The sequence below is a fragment of the Geospiza fortis genome, unplaced genomic scaffold (genome assembly GCF_000277835.1).
Source record: "Geospiza fortis unplaced genomic scaffold, GeoFor_1.0 scaffold138, whole genome shotgun sequence".
NCBI classification, from domain to species: Eukaryota; Metazoa; Chordata; class Aves; order Passeriformes; family Thraupidae; genus Geospiza; species Geospiza fortis.
In genome coordinates, this window is record NW_005054307.1 from 9,782,507 (window position 1) to 9,805,183 (window position 22,677).

Below are 22,677 nucleotides of genomic sequence, written 5' to 3' on the forward strand. Positions count from 1 at the left end.
CATGTCTGTAGTACAGAGTACTACTGCAAGAAGGGTGTTGCAGCCTACTTAAATCTATGAATAAATCTGTCTTGAGAACACGAATCACAGCATAAATATCAGCACCCTTCTGAGACACGCGATTCTTGCAACCACTCTTCCATCTGTGATTCTTTTCATTTAAAATTCTGTAAATGAAGAGCAATAGCCTACAAAAGCCATTGTTGGGTCATTTAGTTCCTACAGAAATTTGCATCTCAGTTATTTAATTGGAATCCCGCAACTGTCACTTGTGAATACCCTTCTCCGGTAATTTTGTTCAGACAGCAACCATATAAAAGATTGTCAGAAATGCTTCTGAATTATTAAAATACAGTTTTTAAATAAAGGCAAAATGCAAAAATTGACTTTCCAATCCAGGTTGTACTACCTACTGCTCCTAGGGAGACAGCATCAAGATAGTTGCTAGACACTGAAAAATAACTTCCCATCTAAAGAATAACATGGAGATCTTTACTTAAAACAAATATTACAATTTAGTGAATGATTAAAGACATTATTTCTTAAACTAATGGTCAGCATTTGTACATGGATCTTGCATTAAAATGAAGAAGCCCAGCACACACATTTACACTGTTGAAGAAAACACTAGTACTTGTATTTGAATTACTAAGATTGTAGACTTTCACAAATTCATCCAGATCAAGCAATGTTCAAAGTCTGGATATCTCTCAAAACATGACAACCTGCATCCAAAAGCATTAACAAATATCTATTTAAATATATATATAAAGTCATACTGAGCATACTTAAAATTAGTACTTGTCAAAAGGCTTGTAACACTTGTTCTTTCACATCTCTCATGTTACATAATAGCTCTTAGAAATAAACAAAAAATGCAGGACCGTATCAAACAGTCTTTGTGCTTTCCTAACTTGTCTACATGACAGTTACCTTCTTCTAGGCAAAATTCCTTAATATAAATGTACAGGCTTGCATATTTGTCCTGAATACCAAGTTACTGCATGTATTATGAAAGATGTGTGTAGCTGGTAACACTTTGCCCAACACACTACAGGGAAATAAATAACACAGCTACAATATATAATGTAATACTTACTATTTATATGTTTCTGAACGAATGTATTCAAAAACATGAGATACTCCCAGCTGGAACTGATCAGCAATAGGGGTAACCCAGGGATTGTTCTCTGCTTTGAAGACTTGCTTTTGACCAGTCAAATCCAAATTACCTGAAAGAGATTAAACAAAACACCAGATGAAAAATATTTGAAACATGAAAAATTTGAAAGAAATACCTTGCTGTGAATGTAAAAACTTTTAAATTCATTTCAGAGAGTGCAACTATAATAATAGCAAATATTTCAGTCTCAGCAAGGAGAAATAGAAGGACACAATAGTTCCCCCCATGATGGAGGCAGTTCCACTCTATCTGTTTCAGCGCTGCTACACACTGCAAAGCAGGGTTGAACTCTGCCCACTTATTTATTAAATTAGTTTTAAGTGTGACTTGATAATGCATCCATTCACTATCTCCACTATGATCTGCAGGAATGAAAGGAGAATGATTCTCTGGTAGAACTCTGCTCTGCTGAAGCTTAGCATTGCACAGCATTCCTCAATCCCTGCTCTAGGGGCTTTTTGCATTCCCAGCGCCCAAGACATTTTCTGCACCAAGATCCCGTTCTGATCTGTGGTTAGTGACACACACTCACAACAGCACCGACAATGCCATTCTTGTGACATGGCAGTTTTACTGATTCTTGACAGAAGATGTAAGAGATCTGTCATGGGCTTGCTCGGGGCTATTTTGTTCATTTTGTAAAAGTTTACCACCCGAGCCCAAAAACAGCACATGCTCCACTCAAAGCCCTCATGACTATGGATACAAAGGGCTGAATTCCAGGATAACCTAGCCATTGAAATATCTTCTTGTGTTCTTTAAATTAAGAAATCTGTTTCATATTTCCAATTTTTTTTTTGTGAATTTCATAATTAAGAAAGGCCTACCACTCCCCCATAAATCATCAATACCTAAACCACAATAAGCTAAAATGATCTTTAAGTATGGGGAACAAAACAAAAAATATTTACAGAGTTTTGAAGATTGACTGAGCCAAGTTGCTGGTGAAATCTGAAATCAACCTGACACCACAGCTTTCCAAAATGAAAGGGTGTGTGCAAGTGCAGGCAAGGGGAGCTGCTTCAAGCCCTGTGCTCACTGCTCACTTTGACAGCTAATCCTTGGTGTATTCCTCTCTGTAAAAGGGGTTAACACAATTAAAGACAGGCCATTAAACGGTGTGAAAAGATGCCAAGCATCTCATACCAGCCTATCAGGGAGTCAGGAGTCACCGTTACCTTAACAAGCTCATCTGCCAGCTGTCTGTGGCAGGAGCATCCCCCACAGCCGTCAGTCAGGCGGCAGCACCCGCTGCACGCTTCAGTGCGCCTCTCTGCTTTATTAGGGGACTCAGCAGCCCTGTTCTAACAGGGATCAGGAAAAAGGATTAAGTGCTGTGACAAAGAGGACCTAATAAGCCAGAAAGCAGTGTGTCTAAATCTGTGCTGGCTGAAGGTGCGGGCTGGCGCTCTCTGCATCCAGATCTCACGCGGAGGCTGCTGGGGAAGCTGGCCAGAGTGGCAATTAGCCCTAACCCTCTGACCAGGGCTGCTGGGAACATTATGTATCACTCAGGGGCTTGCTTTGCAATTGCAAATTGGATTTCCCATTTTATTACCTGCAAAAAATCCTGTATGCTGCTCTCCAAAACTACCAACACTGCAAGCACTCTGTAGGTGGGGCATCAAGGTAAAATGATCACTCTGTGTATACTATAAAAAAACCAGTTAAATTTGGGGAGGCAAGATTGGCCCCATCACAGATCAAGTTCAATGCTGCTTATAGGAATAAGTCACATGTGCCCAAAATCTCAGTATCTGAGGTCTCAGCTCTTGTCCCAAGCTGTGTCAGAAATTTACCATCCAGGGAAGGCTGCTGCATGTTTCCATTCCTACAGTATACTCTGCCCACTTCCATTTCAAATACCACATGGCCCATTTCAACATAATTAATTGTAATAATTACTACTCTACTACAGCTAAAGGAATCTTACAGCAAAACCAAGACTTCTCAAGCAGAATAACCTGTAGGCCCCCATGCCAATGCAATAGCTTTATTTTCCTCGGTCTTCTCTTTTTTCCTGAAACACACTGGAGGCAGGTACAAATATTTCTTTTCACCTTCAGAGGGAAGCAGAGGCCCTAATTAATCTAATTACAGAGGAAACTGGGGCGCACAAAAATTGAGCATCCGCACCAAAATCCAGCCCTCCCTGCCCAGGACGTCCTTCCGGGAGCCTTGCCAGCAGCAGCTGGCCTGGCAGCCCATCCCACCGGCCACCTAGAGCTGGAGTGAGAGCCTAGGGACTTGAAGTGAAGAATTTAATCAAGTGTGGTAGTGAGAAAGGGAACAACTTGTCTGTCCTCATAGCAAGCACCAGGTTCTCTGCAGGTGAGTGAAGGAGGGCTGCCCTACAGAAGACAGGACGGACAGGGCAACAAGGGCTTTAAAAAACTCGCCGCTGGATACCAAAATTTCCATCTGGAAATGAAGGATAGAAATAGGCAGAAAAAAGAGCAGGATAAGAAGTTACAGGAAGAGAGCCCCACCTCATCAGAACTAAGCAGGAAATGGAGTCTAACCCTCCAGATGCAAGGCAAGCCATTTGAGCACAAAGAAGCCACGTAACCAAAAATGAGACAGAAGGGAAACGTGTCTCTCCTGCATCACCATGCAGTGCTTGGGGCCATATCCTGGTGTCCTTTCTGTGCTTACAGCTAAAAAATCCATGAATCAAGGGCGTATGTACCTAATTCTACACTGGCTGCAGGACAGCCGGGAGTTCCAAGCACAAGGCCAAAGTCTCAGTAACATCTCAGGAACAGTATGTGCTGGGGCAGCCAAACCCACAGGAGCACTGCATGGACCCTCCTGCTGCAGTGCACAAGACAAATCCAGCAGTGTGGAAGAAATGATCACACTTGCCTGAAGCAATGGCTCTGGCACCAGGCTCCCCACAGGAGTGCCCAGCAACTGGACACCTCACACGTGTCCCTATCCCCCAAACCCAAGAGCCTCCTTGCCTAGGTGATTTTTTTCATGGCAACACCATGTTAGAAAATGCTGTTATTCCACCCCTGCAGCACTAGAGCCAGGGAAAAACTCACGGCAGATGTGCCTTCATGCGTATTGTCCAACAGCAGCATCAGCAGAACACCGTCTCCAGGGCTTTCAGAAATTTATATACTGTTCTGCTACACAGATCACATCAAATCCCTCAGATACTTTTAGTAAGCAAAATACAGAATTACCTCTAGTAACACTCCAGCACTGAAGATTCAGCCACAAAATACATTAGGATAGGAGACTGCAGTGGTCATTGCTGTTTTGTTCTACATGCACATCTACCTATTAAAAAATATTAATAATTTCTGCAATTTGGCATAATCGTTTCACTAAAATTGTATTTCTTCATTATGAACTTAAAGTTCTTGCTATTTTGTCATACTGAAGGAGATCAGCTCCACTGAAAGGCATCACAGTCATATGCCTCTGGTAAGTGAGGAGGAACAGGCCACCTTCAAGGCTAGTCAGCACAGCCCCTTTCCTAGGGCACAGAAATGTTATATTTAAATTATTTCTGAGTGCTTCTAAAATTATTCTAATAAATGATCAAAACTATACATCCCAGAACCTGGGTTTAACACGCTTAAATAACTTTATAAGTCCAACAGGTACTTTTTTTACTCTATCTTGAGTAAATATAGATTTCCAAGTAGGAAGACTGCAAAGTGGACACTGAAAAGAGAACAGAATCTGAAAAAGGGAAGAGCAGAGATCTAACAGCTGACTGCTGTGGATGACCTGCACAGAATGACCAAAAGCCTTTTAAGGGAAGCCATCTGTGCCATCTTAGAAATGCCTGATCTTGGCATTTTTATTTCTGTCTCAGTATTCATTGTATCTAAAGATGATCTTGAACCTTTAAGTTTGATTGGATCCTTGTGATTTAACTTCTTTGTTTACCCCACCTCAAAACCAAATTGCTCCTAATGCCCAACCACTCAGCTGTGCAGACCTAAAAACTATCTATTGCCCAAATCTCTTGTTAGCTACCACCTGGGAGCTATAGTAAATAATCTACACCAAAACTCTTGAGAATTCAAGAGTGTAAAAATCAAAGTGTGCGTATTTTTATTTTTAACGTGTTCTAACTTAGGTCATCCATTTTTCACTTCCTAAACTCAGAGCATCTACAGTAATGGGTGGGCAGAAGGGCCACCTCATATGACAGTGGGCACACCTCATCCTGAGAGATATTTAAAGGATAAGAAGGCACCTACACTTTCCTGTCTTAATGGATCTATCCTGCGCTTGAGCTAAAACGTTATCATTAATGTTTCTTATTTTCCTGCAGTTCTGTTGAAATAAAAAGTGGTCTATGAGAACATCCATGTTTTGCTCAAATGCCTCCAACGGTCAGAAAAGAGCTTAGAATAGAAAATCAAATGCTGCCTCCCACAGTGGTGTTTGCAGAGAGTGTCAGAGCCAGTAATAATTCTAACCATCACTTTGGCCAAGGGTGCCCTCAGACCTCCCAGGCTACTTCTGTCCATTAGACCTAGCCTGCAAGCACCCCTGACACATACAGCTACAAGCTCCCCATACTCCTGTGACAGATGATATACAGACTGTGTAATATTTACCCAATGGATGTATATTGGAGGTACAGTAAGGTGTGACTAGTGTAGATAGGCCTTACTTCAATACACACAAAAGGAAACAGAATGAACACACACCTGGCTTGTCCTTTTCACTTGAATGCCCCCTGGTAACACTTTAAATACTTCCAAAAATTAAAAGGTGAAATTAAGTAATTAAACAACTCTGACATTTGAGAACTAACACTGGCATTCAGCATAAGAAACATGATCCTAGCTGTAAAATGCCAGATCAACGCTTCTCTGTAATGGTTTAAATTCATCCCCAGTGAAGCTTCATTAAAATCAATGGATATAATTTTTAGCTTGTATACTGCTGAGTTTCATATCTGTGCCCTGTTGATACTCTAACTCCCCTCCCAGCCTAGACTCTTCTTCACTGACCTCAAGGAGAGTCCTCAAGCTGTTACACATCCCTTTTAGCAATTCCTCTTAAGACTGCAATTCAAACGTTCTTTCCCTTTACAATGTAAAGGTCTTACTCTCTGTCATACATATAACAGGAGGAACAAAATTAGTTTTAGTAATTTATTTAGATATAAATACCTTTGATCCTGTTTTATTAAATGCTAAGTAAGGGATCAATCTACTGCACTAAATTTAAACTTAGGCTGTATGTAAAAATATGTCCGTCCTGGCTTGTTTTAGATTTGCTTTACACTACAGGGCTTATAATTTTTATTACTTTTGTGGCATTTGCTTTGTCTCAATAGAGAGAGAGATTGTTTAAAGTGTGGGGGTAGAAGAAATATAATGACTATTATGTCATGAAAAGGATACCAAAGCAATTAATTGTGAATGATGTTTTAATACCTATGTAAAAAAAAAGAAAATATATACTCATTTCTATGCCACAAAGTATTATCAAAAGACAATGATTTTTACCCCAATCTTAAGTACATGTAAGGCTGTGCACCAGCAACTCATACCATTCCTATAAACAGGTAAGATCATTTCTGCTTTGAAGACGTAGCACTTTTGAAGGATTAATAACAGAAGACAGTAGATTTGAACAGGATTTATAAAGGAGCAGTGAGAAAACAAAGAGCAAAGTCTTCTTGTACCTAAGTGCAGTGTGACTCAATCTCTTTGGAACTGGCAAAAATATTCACATCAATATTCAGTATGATAAAGAAATCTACATCTCCACAGCATAGGTCAAAAATACGTATTTGCTTATTGATGAGCTCCTGTGCACTAAGAGAGAACAACTAAGTTTAGTAAATCTAAAACTAGACTGAAATGCTTCCAAAAGATCAATCCCAGCAACACTTCTGCCCTCTCACCCCTACAACCTTATACCAAAGAAGGTCTAACACTTAAAGTCACCAGCTCTTCAGAGAACCCTGAAATAACATTTGTGGTGGTTCTACATAATATGGGAAAAGGTTAAAGTCTCAGATAACAAGAAATCAGATTCAGCACATGCAAATAAATAAGATACCCCAGAGCATCCATCCCACAGAAGCAGGCTGGAAGTGTTCCCCTGGCTCCTCTCCTAACCACACAGATGGGAATGCCTGCAATCTCCCCTGTGAGCGTTAGACAGGAAGCCCCAAGGTAAGAGAAGGCTGAGGGAGCAATCTGAAAGTCAAACACTGAGGCCAAAGTCCATCCTCAGTTTTACAATTACTTTCAGGGAGCTAAAACAGGTTAAAACAACATCACATGTTATTCTTACAACTTCTTAGATGTACATGATGATTTCCAATGATGAGTTTGGAGGTGAGACCCCAACTTTAGCATTGACCTGACTACGTAGAAAATCTGTGTCAGCTCAGTAACTGAAGAGCTTACAAACACATTTCAAACAGAAAAACATCTGGTCTGAAAAACATCAGGAGATGGAGATTCTGCCAGTTGTGTCTTGTTCTAATGGTTCATCACTGTCAAAACACATTCTTTAATTCTGAGCTGAAGTAAGCTGACTTATTTCTAAAACACTGCTGCTCCCTCTGCCCATCTACAAGGGAGAAAGACTACCTGTGCTCTCTTGTCATGGAGTGAGTGAGGATCAGCAGCCAAGTGTTCTCTCACTCTTTACTTTCATAGGTCATATAGTCAGATTATACTGTGATTCCACAGAGTTACTCATTTTCTTCAACTCTTAGTAAGAGGAACATAGCTGAAATAAATCAACTAAAAACAGACCAACTAAATCTTGAATTCTTTACCCTTGATGTAAATGTGAAGTGTTACAGGGCAAACTGGTATTGCCTCAGCTACAGCTATTATATTTGTATGGGAAGAGAATTTTACCCTCCACCATGCTTCATAGGAGAGAGTTTAAAACAAAGTGAATGTAGTCCTGAGATGTTTATACAAAATTCCAGCATCAAAGCAAAGGTCAGCCAGAATCTTTATACCAAAGTGTAATGGAAAGTCTGACACTTCAGAATGTGCCAGGATTGAAGATGAAGCCTGGGAAAGAGAAGAGGATGGATGAAATGCTGAACTACCACCTTAAACCATACTTCAGGTATTAAATACAGACAGACTGTAGCTCTAACCTGGCTGGGCAAACTTACATTTCCACATTCAGGGAGCAGGAGGAGAGGTTAACTCTCTGGGAGCAAGGAGAGAGCCTTGGAAACTCCTACCATCACAATACACAACACAGCAGACCTTACCAGAAGAACTAGTAGAAAGAGTAAATAATAATAAGATTCACATATGAGAGCCATAAAACAGGAACTTATTCAAGGCAGTACACGAGGTACTCCTCACCTAACAACACTCTGCTAATGGCTTGCACTGCCACATGACAAATCAGGCTGTTTCAACAATTGACCTCCCCCACACACAGCTCTCAGGTACCAGGGCAATCAGCCCTGCTGGTGCCATTGTCTTGGTAGCTAAGAGGAAGGGCAGAAGACGAGCACTTTAACAAAAATCCAAGAAATTACTTCAAAATGTACTTTCAAAATGTATTTTTAAAAATACATTCTAAAATGATTTATTTCCTACTTAAAACTTGATTAAATTAATTTCCTCCACATTCCTCAGGCAAGAGCAAGACCATTTACTAGAAGACCTACAAGTACTGCTAAGTTTCACTGATTTCTTTCTTTGAAAGGTGATATGTTGTGCTGGAAATACCATTTCCTTCACTGCTCTGTGTAACAAATGTCCAGTGCTGACTGGGATCCCAAGGGGCAGACCAACAGTCACCACTAAGTGTTCCCAGTGAAAAAACCCAAGAAACACAGTACGCAGCAGATGGCTTTTGGAACAAAGGAAATTAACGTGATGTCAAAGTAGTTTAACATCAAAGACACTTTAATGGCACAGGAAGTATTACAGGCTTAGAGGATCAGCATCCCAATTTATTTTGAAATATATTGCACATTTTTTCCAGCATCAGAAACTCCCCTGAGATTCTCAATTACATGGGAATTCAACAGAGCATTCCCTCTTTGAAGGGTCCCTATCAGACCAAAATCTAGTTAATTTAAAAAAATTACTTCAAAAAAGACTCACTGTATTGCTTTTGCCCTGCACCTTTGAAACTCCCATTCAAACACAGGTTGCCAAGTACTCAGAAGAGCGAAACAACCTTCGAGTACTACGAGACACATAAAATGAACCAAATATAACAACAAATGTAACATTTGCTCAGATTGGCTCTAATTACAGAACTCTTACCTACTACAGCTCTGACACAACAGATGAAGTATCTGCTGACAGAAACATCGTTATTATGTTGATGGTACTTAGAATCAGAGTACAGTCAACATGAGGAGAACCCCCCCACACCTTGTAGTTATCTGGAAAGTGACTGTGGAACTTACATATTTTAAAAACTAATGCAAGATCAAATCTGAATCTTGGAAAGTTTGGCAAGAATTACAGCAGTGTCCATCAAGTACTTTGCATTCAGCCTGGTTTCTAACTACATAACAAGTGGTGGGGTATAGGGTGTAGCGGTTTTGGGCTTTTTTTTTCTTTTCTTTTTGACTTAAACCTTAAATGAATAACAGAATCAGAATATGCACAGATTTTCAGAGAAGCTTTTCTATATAAATAATCTCCCGATAACCTATCTTGCTACTTACATGTTTTTTATTGTTTCTTGACTGATAACTGCTACATCAGCAGTCTCAGAAAACAAATTATTTTGTTTATCCACCTTTACCTTAGTTTCAAAATCAGAAACATATCTTCTTTTGAAATGATAAGGTATCAATTAGTTGTTCCAGCGCTCAGATCTGTTGTCCAAAGAGTCCCAGTGTTCTGGCTTCCAACAAGCACCAATAAATGACCTATACTGCAGGTGTAAACAGCGCTGTGTTGTGACACAGGCAGGGTGCAGTAACAGTTTATACTAAATAAGAAAAGTTTGGCATTTACATCAACTAGTGGAAAGTTTCCAACATTTGGAAAAGAAATATCTTTTGTAAAGTAAGTGACTCTTATGTTTGCACATGCCTGTTATAATTACCTGAGTAAATGGCTATTTCAATTAATATTTACTTGAACAAACAACTGCAGCTACTACTTTGTGTAATATAATATTAATTCACACATTCTAGAGTAATTTCAAAAGCCTAAATTTTAGAAGGTCTTCCTGTGATGGAAATATTGAGGCTTTTGGCACAATTCCTTGAACTTTGTATTTAAAGCCAATCCTTTATCCGCAGAAGATAATTCAGCTGTTTGAAACCAAAAATTTAGAAATAATTACTTGGTTATTCTGATACACAAATTAAATTTACAAAATGTTTCATGCTCCCTAAAAAGGAATATGACAACTTAGGCCTTTAAGATTCTTTTTAACAAGGCTTGAATTTTCTACTTTTCCAGTATGGGCTAACATAATAATTTTCATAGTGTCTCTCGTTACCTGAGGAAATTATTTGCTAAACTAGAACAGCATTGAACAGCAACTTGTGAGCCATTGATGCCAAATTCAATTTTGCAAAAGGAGGATGGTAATTGGGAATGTATTCTTAGAAATCACTGTTCTTCCATATGCACAAACAGGACCCAATCACATGTGTGCATGCATGTGTTAGCAGCAGGGTAGGGCTCCCAGGCGACATTAGAATCTGGGCGTTAAAAATCATAAAATTTGTTTTCACATCAGAAATGCAAACATACAGATAAGCTAGTTACATTCTCTGCGTGGTTATTTAGCTACATCTTGGTGAGTACTCTGCACCATACTCCTCTTACACCCCTGATTCTCCTGAGAAAATCTTTTATGCGGCACATATGGGTCCACCCAGATGAACAAACAATGAACTTAAAACACCATCACTGATGTGACTAATTGCATCTACCATTTTATATGGTTCTTGTTTCTCGTTTACTTTCTTTCCAAACCGTTCTTATTGTTAAATGGTCAGAACACACAAAGCGACAGATTTAGTGCCTCCTTGGCAATTTATATAACTGACTGCAACTCTGTTGTTGCAGTGAATCATGATTTATTTGTCTTGCAATGCAGCACATAACCTTTTAAATTCTGGGGAAAAAATGCCAGCGCCTCTTTAAAGTTTATATATGACTGCCCACCACCATTTCTCATGAATGGGGTTTTGAGAGACAAATGATAAAAACAAGCTGCAAATTCCACCCACTTACTCCCGGCCATTTCCTGTGTTCATCACTCACATGTACTGTATTTACAGAAAAGCACCTCACCCAGGGACCAATGCAGTGTTTCAGTCATTTCATCTCCTCCTGGGCAGGAATATTTCTCTTAAATTAGCAGTAGGAATTCTCTGCTAAACACAATGGAGGATAATACCAATCTCCCCCAGCCCTGTACTGGTGTCAGCTCATTCACATCAGGTGACCTTACAGGCTGACTGTAGGAGGTTATTTATCGGTATCTCCACTCCAAAGTTGTGACCCCAAGGCCTGTCTGTGGCCTTTTTCATACCCTATTCTTCATTCCTTCTTCTGCACTTATTTACATCACTTTTAAAAAACAGTTTAATGTAACACATACGTCCTTCTCATCATTCAGTTGTACCCATCTCCATGGTAAATGAACATCCAGTGACTCACCGCTGTCCACCAGAGCCTGAACTAAGCCAGTCAAAAGCCTTCAGCACCTTTAATTATGAAGGTGATAATGAGAGAGAAAAGATTGTTTACTTAGAATGGAACAGGAGCAGCTCCAATTAATGCAAATAAGACCAGCTCACTGAAAAGCTATTTATCCAAAATGCACACCAAGAAGTATTTGGATAGTTCTGAGTACATTATAATTCAATTTTAAAAATTTAGGAGGGAGAACTCGGACAGCAGACAAAGTTCATTCTCCCTCAGATGGTGACTGACTATGGCATTAGCAGTCCATGCAGTAGGTTGTAACTCTCTCATGCCACCTTTCACTGGCAGACTTTAAAATCATCTCCAAAGGGGTGCTTCTCTACACTGGCCTGGTTTACAGAAGGGAAACCAGGACTGCAGAGATTCACTCTTGCCTAGGGCCTGTTCCCTGACCTCAAACAAGCCTTCCAAACCCTAATCTGGTGTTCCAGTCCCTAACATGTGCCCAGATGTTGAATAAACAAGCAGAACATTGTTTTCCACAGTAAATATGCCTGCAAGTTGCACAAATTACAAATGTAGACTTCAGTGTAATGTTCTCTGGAAATACACACCAAAATCTATTTTAAAAATTTGAGATGATTCTAGCATTATCCACGGCATAGATCACAACAAAAATTATGGTAACTGATCACAAATGAGGATCTTGAGTAAGACTGCAAAATGAAACATTGATCAATTAATACACGAAAAGAAGAGTGTAATTTACAAAATACCTTTTGAGTAATAAAGAACAGAGGTAACAAGGACTTAACTGTGTCAGTGAACCTCACCTTTACCAACTGGGGCAAAATTACAAGTCCTTTTTTTACCAGACTGTGATATTGTTCTAAAATGCAAATAAATGCTTAGAGGAAAAAATTTCCCTTAGCCATCCTGAATTTTATAGATTAATACAGAAATAAATATTGAGGATTTCATTTCAAACATTTCCATTTGGGATGAATTTTGATAGTAAAACCACTTAATGGGGATTTGTTGCTATGCTTGTAAGGCAGCAGCATGTTTAGAATATTTAATTAGCCAAAGAAGGTGATTAGACTCAGTGCAGTATTCATCTTCCACGTTCTGAAAAAAAACCCAAAAGCTACAATTTAGGAAGCTATGGAAAATTACATTTACAGACACTACATGCTTCTGAATGTTGCTGTTGCAAGAATTGATAAATAAATATGACTTTGACCAAAACCTAAGGAAAGTATACCTGTGTCAAGAGATAAACATCTGAAATTGAAGAAAAGAGAGCAACTTTCATCCACTAGTCCACTAATGGTATGAGGAAAAGTCAAAAAACCCCATACTGGCAAAAAAATAAGAGTCAAACAAATATCTTCCCCAATTCACAGAAGAAAAGCACATTCTTCTACAAAACAAAAAGCATTCATTGCATACTGTCACATTAAAGTACATTAAAGCACATTAAAGCAAAGGGTCAATGGGTCAAAGCAAGTTCTTATGAAAACAAGCAAGTTTACTTTATCATGCTAATTTCTGTCTCTATCCTTCTGAGTTTTGGGAAGTATTACGTGGAAGGTACCAGTAGAAACCGAGAAGCTTCCCCAAAAGCTTTCAAAAAAGAGGTAATTGACACAATTACATTATTACCAATGAAAATATTTTTTTAAATTTTAAGATTAGAAACCAATTTCTGGCTTGGGGCAAACAGGAACCATGCCCCTCACATAAAATGGAGTACTGCAATGCAAATTCAGCAAAATCAATACTTAAGTTTCAAAGAAGAACTCCTACTTCATAGTATTCAAATGTATAGTATCACAAATTCAAATTACATCAACCAGCTCCATAAGTTAAAAAGCTGTCAGCTCCCTAAGAAAAGCTAATCAAATTGAAAAACAAAAAAAGCCTCCCATTTAGCTATATTTCACTCTAGATGATTAAACTTCCCCTTTGTATAGGCACAGTCACTAAGAAGCCACTTATGCTATTGTCATTTTTGCTTAATACAATTTTGGCTAATCTAAATAGCATTATCAAAACCCAGTGAAAGATAAGAATGGGTTTGCTGACCCATTATTTATGATACACTATATAAAGTAAGGTGCTATATACAAATTGGCAATCAGGTGTACTGATACACAAGAATAATGCAACACGTAATAAAATAATAAAACAAAACGTATGTCATCTTCTGGGTCCTCCTGAATATCCAGGAGTGCAGTGGAGGAGTGTAAAAGTGAGTTTTTCTCAGGGGAAAATAAATATTAGCCATATATGATGACTTAAGCATAATCATTTCAGAGGAAATACAGTTCATCATCATCATTATTAGTCAAATAAATAAATGATCATCCATAATCTTACCCAGTTCTGGGGGCAGCACAGTGAGACGATTTCCCTGGATATGCAGTTCCTTAAGCTGGGTGAGCTCACCGATTTCTTTAGGCAGTGATACCAGGTCATTGTCTCTAAGACTCAGCTAAGAGCAAATATAAATTCAGTCAGAATGATTTTTGGTTACCATGAAGCAGCCCAAAAGAGAGCTCTACTCCCTCTGCCCCCAGCTTTCTCCTGAATGCTCAATTTTCCCATTTATTTACAAGTGTCTTCTGGTAAACAAGAAACAGTTCCAGGTGTAGTGGTCTATTCCTGCAAACCTACCCTACTACTCCTCAAATTGACTGGATTCCATTCCTACAAGTGTTGCAAAAGTGAATTGATTTTCCAAGAATTTAGATAAATTACTTACTATCTGCAACTTTGTGAGCTTCCCAATATCTGGCGGCAGCATTTCAAAATCGTTGTCACTTAGATAGAGTGCACGAAGGGTGGCTGCAAATTAAATAGCAATATATAAACAGGGTGGCATATAACCCAACCATTTGAGGTCTAATCAATAAAAAGGAGTCAGGTTTGATTAATAACCCTGACTTGGTGAAAAGCCTTTGACATACCCAGGGCTCACAATAATAACAAGCAGGTCAAACTTAGATTTACTGGCTTATTATATTGTTGGTGAGTTCAGGAAAACATCTATATTCAAAAGGACTAGCACAATTAACAATTTCTGCAACAGTAGACTCTGGCAGATTCTGGCAAACAGCCTGAATGCTCAGATATGAGAATACAGTCATTACTCTTTATTACCCCTGATTCTTATTTATGACATCAATTTGCATCCTAAACAGACATGTAAAAATTTTCTGAGTTTCTTCAACAAATATACAGCTATGTTAAGCTCTACAGAAACCACAATGGGAAAGAGATCTGAAATGAAATACAGAAGATTCCAATGGTATAATTCGTAATTTCCATGCCAAGTCTCAATGAAATTAATCAAAAAAGATGACCCAGCACAACTATGCAGCTTGCTATTACTGAACAAGCATACATGACAGTTGGAAAAAGGAATTAAAATGGAGACTCACAAAGAACTGTCAGGTGCAGCAGGAGAGAAGGTGGTCAGATCAGCAAAACCTCTCATTCCCACCAGAGGAGATCCCATTTGTCTTACGTAGTTCACTCCTCCTCTTCTCATTTCACTAAATGTGACCATTTTTAATAATGCTGACTTAAAGACTTCCCTGTGCCAGGTTACAATCACAACATCCTTCAGAGAGCAGCACTCCTCCTCTCCCCTTGCCTGTCACTTTGATGCTGAATGCACTGATCCTGAAGCCACTTCAGCATAGTACACGGAAAAGCAGAATCACTGAAATCCAGAAAGTGCCAGAATTCAAGTTGCTTAGGCAACCATAATGCAGCTCTTTTGCACATATGCATTACAATACCTTTCTGTCAACCCTCTGGGTATGTATTTTTAACATATGCAAAGGTCAGCTTAGCTCTACCATTCTTCTGCCAAGCTTTGTAACCCTAGCATATGTTTTAACGTACTGGACACCTCAACACCCACATGCTGTTAAAACTATTTTAGTAATGATCTATCAAGAATACATTTTTTTTCAGACTCAACAAACAACAGTTGTGCTGCAAAATTATTTATTTTCCCGAGGCTTGCAACCCTCCATGATGTTTTAACTGAGTATGGGACCCAAGGAAGTACTACTGAGAAGAAAACTAATACGCCTTTGCTAAGCGAGTCTGCTCGTGTCCAAAGGTGTCAGATAACAATATATATCAGTGATAAATATTTGCCATGCTATGCAGAAATATTCAAGATATATTAAAAGAGAACATAAATATTGGGGAAAAAATCTGTATTTGTATTTTGGTCTGCATCAAATAAATTTCAACTGCAAAGAGAAAAGCACCATATCCTGAAGATGTGTAGATTTTTTAGAAAAGTTTCTTACTCAGATAGAAGAAGTTTCCTGGTAGGGAATTTTCATTTAAGTTGTTGTAAGTCAAGTCAAGAACTTCTAGTGCTGGTAGAGAGCCAAATCCCCTTGGCAAGGTGTTTAACCTGTTCATGCTGTAAGTAAAGAGAAAAAAAGAATATGACATCAGTATTCACTTCACCTAACAGGAATAATACAGGTCACAAGGGTTTTGTTTGGTTTTTTCCCTTTTTCTCCTTAAAAAATTTAATATATGCCAAGATTTCCTCTTGTTTTGAAAAGGCTTTGATGCTCCGAGATACTGAGAAAGTCTTTTGCAATGCAGACCTTTTTGTAACCTCTCATTCCCATACGTATATTCAAAACTTACACACTCTCAAGGGATCCTGTCATGTCAATCAGCAGCCACACCCAAAACATAAAGCACAGGGGAGAGAGGTGTCACAACACCATGCTCAGCTTTAACAGCACTCCATGGAGAAAGCTGGTCCTTGGTAGATGACTTCTAGCTAAACTAAAAATCACCCTTTCGCACATCATGTTGACCATTTTTCATTCTTCCACATAGTTCTTCACCACGATACCAAATACAAAGGGGAATACCTCAAGTGCACAGTATTTATGTTCATTGATAACTGCTGCTCAAACTTCTTCCTAAGAACAGCAAATCTGTGTCACTACAGAACTATTGATGCATAAGGAGCATGAAGTAAATAAAATGTCAGTCCTGTGACTGATAAAGCTTAATCTAAATATAGGTCAATCAGCCAGTCTTCAGAGGGTTTAGGACAGCAGTTCCCAGTGGTAACAGACAGAACAACATGAGAACATGTAACAGAAGGAAGAGATTTCTCTGATAACCTGGATCAGACAAGGTAGAGAAAGGTAACTTTTCTCTGACTCCAAGAGCTTGAACAGGGTGATCCAGATAACCTCTAGAGCTGCAGCAACAATGAAGGCAGGCACATGGCTGGAGACATCTTCACAGAACCTAACTGTGTATGAACTGTTTGTGTATCGCTGTTTATCACATGAACAGAAAAAAAACTACCTACCAGCTTCTTATTCATACTGTCCCTATTGCATGTACAGCAAATATATACCTGGTTTGTATGGATCTTGCTTCAGTTGTCACCCAGGTTTGAAAGCAGAACAGAGAAGAGAGGCATCTTCAGAAAGAGCCTGAGCAGGTAGCTATTGTCAAGAACAGGATTTTTTCTTATGTGAAGACTGGAAACAAACATGACCTTTCAGATGCTGTCCCCAAACATACCCTGAGTTTCATTCTCTTTTGATGCAAAAGTGATAAACAACAGTCACTGAAGTCAAGAGGAGATGTTATGTGAATGTATGAATATCTGACACTTGAAACTATAAAAACTCTAGTCAAAGTACTGACAAAGTTGCACAACCAAAAATAAAAAGATCATATAAGCACGTGAGCAAGGTCAGAAGAAGCACATATACCATTTCTTTAACAAACTCAGGAAATAACCTCACCTTTCCTTACCCTTTGTGCATAAGCCAGTCCCAACAAAACAAGAACTTGTAGAGATCAGCTCTCTGTAGCTAAATCTAGACAAAATCCTTCTTCCTCCTCATCCCCAGTAAGGAGTCCCATTATAGGCATACAACTCATATTGCTGCTGTAGTATTAGCAATTAAAACACAGAAAAGCATTTTCCACTATTGCTACTGCAGAACTGTCACTGCTTTAAAAATTGGTCTTTATATAAAACAGGACTAAAGAAAGCAGCTTGTTTTCCACTCCTGAAAAGGGATTTTTACCAAGCTGCCCTAACAGCCTTGACTTTTGCAAGGAAGGAAAAGAGAGGGAAAGAAGGTTCTCCCTACTGACAAGAGGCAGAATGGTATCTGTTCTTTGGCAGGGACAGAGAACCAGCTCAAAGTTGCTGCCCAGCACTATTCATCCCTGCAGAAGTTCAAACACTGAGCTTGTGCCTCATCTACCTTCCAAATGTTACATTTTAAGCCTTCTGTGCAGCAGTACATCTTTTCTCTTTCCACATCACTTGACCCTTCCATGCCAAAGCCCTCCCAAAAATAATCTCTGCTCTTATTCAAGCCCCTCTCCCCTAAGGGGCTCTTCTAAAGCCCTGTAACACACACACTGCACATGACAAGAGGGTTTCTAGGCTGTCTCCTGAAAAACCTACTAGAGCAAAAACGTTTCCTTGTCACTGACTCCAAGGATGTCCAAAGCAGAACCCATTTTGCAAAGTTAAGACTAGGTGGTAAATCCTGTGCCTAGAAGACCACGTGGAAGGAGGGGATTAAGATGGAAGAGTGTTTAGTCTCTAAGATTTTAGGCCACATGATACATGAAGATGGCAAATGTGGTTCCAGATCTGAATGTCTGCTGTTCCAAACACCAAGTGGTCTTTTGTATGACATTTTTTGTATTAATGCAGACTAGCATTTGACCTATATTAACAATGGTTGCGGCTTTAATCCATAGGAAGTGCACAACTTCTTCCTTCATATACTGCAACACTTCTATATGCCATTCCAAAAATATTGTTCTAACCCTCATAATACAAAGAATCAGGATTCTTAATTGATACTTGCTCTGAAAAGCAATTCAGATGTTGAGACAGATATTAAGGACAGCTAGAGATCTACTGTGACCAAAAAAAAAGACCAGAGAAGACAGATCATCATTAAAATGTCTATTGGCATTCCAACAGTTCAAGATGCAATTCAATTATCAGCACTTCACGAAAGTATCTAAAGCAGAATACACAGAGCTTAGCCAAAATTATCTGGTACTTTGAAGAATAAAAAATGGTCTGTTGATGGCATTCAGAAGTTGAATTTATAAAATACAAACCTTCTTTCTACGAGAAGCCTGTAATGCTAAAGCTTAGGCCTACCACTGCTTTCCTCCATAGTTACACTTTAATATGCCCATTTAATTTTAAGAAGGTCTTATGTTTTCTTAATAATTTAAGAAAGCAACTGTAGTTATTATAAGTATCACCAGTTCTACCACAAAATAGAATCTGAAGACTTAATATAAACACGCCTGGCACAAATTCAGTCAATACCAGCTCTTTAAACTAAATGCACACCACACCTAATACGTGCTGCTTCTTTTACAGGTTTCATATAAACCGAAATGTCTATAAACACAAATTCAAACATTTGGAATTGAAGTGCTAAAATAACATGGATGTTTCTTTAAATCAGAACAGGACACAGAGCTTGATTCTTATGCAGCAACCACAAAATTAAGTGGCAGTTACTACAGAAGTAAAAGTCAGTAATTGTTCAGTTTTACTTTGATATTTGATGAATATGAGTTGCTGCTGTCCTTAAATGATTACCAGTATACCAGAGTAAGTGCTTGATCATTTACGTTTCTGTTTATCCAGGACATTATCTGAACACTCTGGAGCTGTAATTCCCAGGTTAGCCTCAAACCCACTTTCAATAACAAACTTTACTATCAAAAAATAAGAAGTTACAGGTCCAGTTGCGACGACATTTGGTAGCACCTGTATTACAGCAAAGTTTTGCATTAAGATACGCACCCAAGGTTCAGGTGTTTGAGCTTCTGAAGGCTGCTTATCTGTGTAGGCAGCTCCTCAATCTGGTTGTTGAAAAAGTTGAGCACTTCTATGTTTCTCAGGTCTGCGATGTTTGCTGGCACAGCTGTGGAAAGTTTTCACAGTGAGAGACTGCAATTAGGGCAAGCTACCCAGAATACAGATGCTTTACCAGCACCTGGTGTTTGCACTGTTTGTACAGCGGCTGCAGCACAGAAAGCATCCAATTATTCCAATAAAAGCAAAGTTTATATCCAAAAAGCCTACTATCTGGAACCTGTTCTCATTGCTGAGAGCAGTCACTTTGTACTCTTCAAAAATTATTACCAGAATTGTAAGATATTTTGACTAACAAAGACCACTGCAGAGAGAGAGAAAGAGACAAGGACAAGTGCTCTTACAGACTAAGAGAAGCACGCTGTCCTCTCGATTCATGCAGCACACAGAGGTCTCAAAAGAGCAGAGTCTGAGAGACTTGGATCATGACATTATTTGAGTGGAGAAAACATTAATGATACAAGTAGTTACACCAAGACAACAGTTGTACTAAAGGACCTTAACAACAAACATAAAATAATCCCTCATTTTTAGCTATGCCTCTATCTGCTTACTGCTTAAACAATTTACTATCCAAATTCTTGGTCATTTAAGAGACAACAAAATTTACCAAAAAAAATAAATTCAGCCCTAAACGAACTGTTTAGCCAAGCCCATTTTCAGTTACCTCCCATGAGTGATAAACTGACTGATCAATACACATACATGGCTACAGCGGATTACCAACAGATCAATAGCTGCTTGTTACTACCTAGAAACATGAACTATAAGGCAGAAACACAATATGAACCACTGTGCTAATGAGGTTAAAAAGCTATTCAGATTTGCATCTCTTCTCTCCTTAAACTGAGTGAGATTTAAGCAGCCAGCTGAGGTGTAAAGGAGGCTGGCAAGTCACCTGCACTGAACCTTGCACCTGTGCTCAATATTCACCTTGGTTCAGTCTCAACTTTGCATCAGGAATCCACAAAGTGTTCATCTAAATAATTAGAAGGTTTTATGAGGCCATGATTTTTTTTTATTTGTTGGTATGAGGCAATCTTAGTCTTAAAATGGAGTCCATAATGTTTACAAAGCGGAACACTGCAGTATGTCACATTTACTAGATTATAAGTCTAATTACAATGTGAACAATAATGGGATCCTTAACAAAGACTCTAATTACACTACATAAATATTACTGTTGAGGGCTATATTCATGGCAGGAGGTTTTTAGCAGACTTTATATAAAAGTCATTAAGGCAAATCTGAGCATTTAGAAGACCTCCCTTAGAGGTATTTTCCAACTGGACCATACTTATCTGTCATTCAATGATAGTGAGAATTATGTGTGTTCACAAACTAAAGGGTATTTCATTACTACTATTATTTTAAATTATTCCCTAACAGAAGTTAACTGAGGATTTTAATTGGCATCATTCAGCTGTTTCCAGCCTCAATATTTCACCAGAAAATTAATTACCGGTATTAAAATATTTTCCTTTCAGAAATTAGACTTCATAATTTGACTTTGATGAGATGCAAGAGACAGGCAAATAATGTTTCTGATCTTCTCAGATCCTGCATTTATGAAGACTAGGAATCAAAAGTACTAGGAAATATGGGTTTTAGTTTAGTCAAAGCTTTAATAATAGAAAGACGAATACAGATACAGCACTGTCTTCTGATATATCTGTTTAATCCCCACATACTGTATTTCATGTTGTGAATGACACTTAGGATAGTTTATATCATTGTTTTCTTCAAGATATACTAAAAGCTGCGTTGGTAAGCAGGTTGAGATGAGAAAAAGGCTAAATATTTAGCAAAGGATTTAAATGAAATGCTTTTGTGTCTTACCCTGTTAAATCAAAATGAAAAGCCCCAGTCCACAACTGTACTTTTTGGTTTGGATGGAATCCCTGAAGGTATTTTGTGAGAAGGAAGAAGAGAACAGTAGGTCAACACCAGGCTTGTGGCAGGGAAGAGAGGACTTCTTCCTGTAACAGTTTATTTTCTGGTTCAAGAATTCAAATTAATTTGTAAAATAAATAAATGGTCTCTTGTATTCAATGAAAATCAGAGGACTGAATTTAACTCCTGTACTGATCTTGTAGCTAAACTGCACAGGATCAGTAGCTTCAGGTCCAAAGACCACTGTGGTGAAGCAAGGCTGACTAGGCATATCCTTCTCTCTGTTTTGAACTTCACATGACCCGGCTACCATTCCACTACTATGTTGCAAAACTCTTCCCAGATACATTTGGCAGCCTGCTGACTCGCCAACTCCCGAGACATTGGTGTTCTGGCGATGCTGAATTCCACTCGAGTCTCCTTGTCACAATGAGCTGTGCGAGTGAACTGTCAGCATCCTGGTTCTGTTCACCCACGTGTTTACAGTATGATCTGCAGTGTCGTAACAACTCTCCTGAGACCATCTGCTGCCCAGTGTCATTAACAACTCCCCCTCAGCAAACACTAGGAAAATTTGGCAGCCCAGTGCCTTTGCGTTCTCCTGCGAAGCTTCAGTCACATCATGAAGCCCCATTCATATGAAGTTCCACTTTACAAGACCAGGAACAGCTTCCCCTTGTTCAATACTGGAAACTGCATTCAGTGATTCACTATGACAGCTGTAGACTTCACCTTGATTTCAAGGGTTGGTTGACAGAGAAAGACAAGGTCTATAGGCTGCCCACAAGGATTTAGAGGACTTTGTTCATGTTTCTGGAAATAAGGATTGGCAACTTGTTATACTTCAAAGCATTTTTGCTCTTTTTGCCCTGAAGTTAGTGGCAATTCTTTAGGCACTAAAACATCAAGTTCTCATCAAGTTTACTTGAGGCAAATTATTACATTTTATTCCTATACAACCAGCAGCTGTTTAAAAGTTAACAAAATTATTTCCAAAAGACACATAAAACAGATTAAATTTTACTATTCAATGACTATGCAACTCCACACTT

At 38.8% G+C, this 22,677-nt stretch overlaps 1 protein-coding gene across 1 annotated transcript in view; it reads right to left on the reverse strand.

Annotated features, from left to right (window-relative positions):
• Window positions 1-22,677, reverse strand: part of RSU1 (Ras suppressor protein 1) — a 96,429-nt gene that overhangs the window by 60,346 nt on the left and 13,406 nt on the right. Inside the window, exons 3-7 of the mRNA XM_005418599.3 lie at window positions 19,661-19,781; window positions 16,122-16,240; window positions 14,555-14,637; window positions 14,170-14,284; window positions 1,100-1,232 (exon numbers count right to left, since the gene is read on the reverse strand). Coding sequence (XP_005418656.2) covers window positions 1,100-1,232; window positions 14,170-14,284; window positions 14,555-14,637; window positions 16,122-16,240; window positions 19,661-19,781 — 571 coding nt within the window. The remainder of the gene's footprint in view (window positions 1-1,099; window positions 1,233-14,169; window positions 14,285-14,554; window positions 14,638-16,121; window positions 16,241-19,660; window positions 19,782-22,677) is intronic.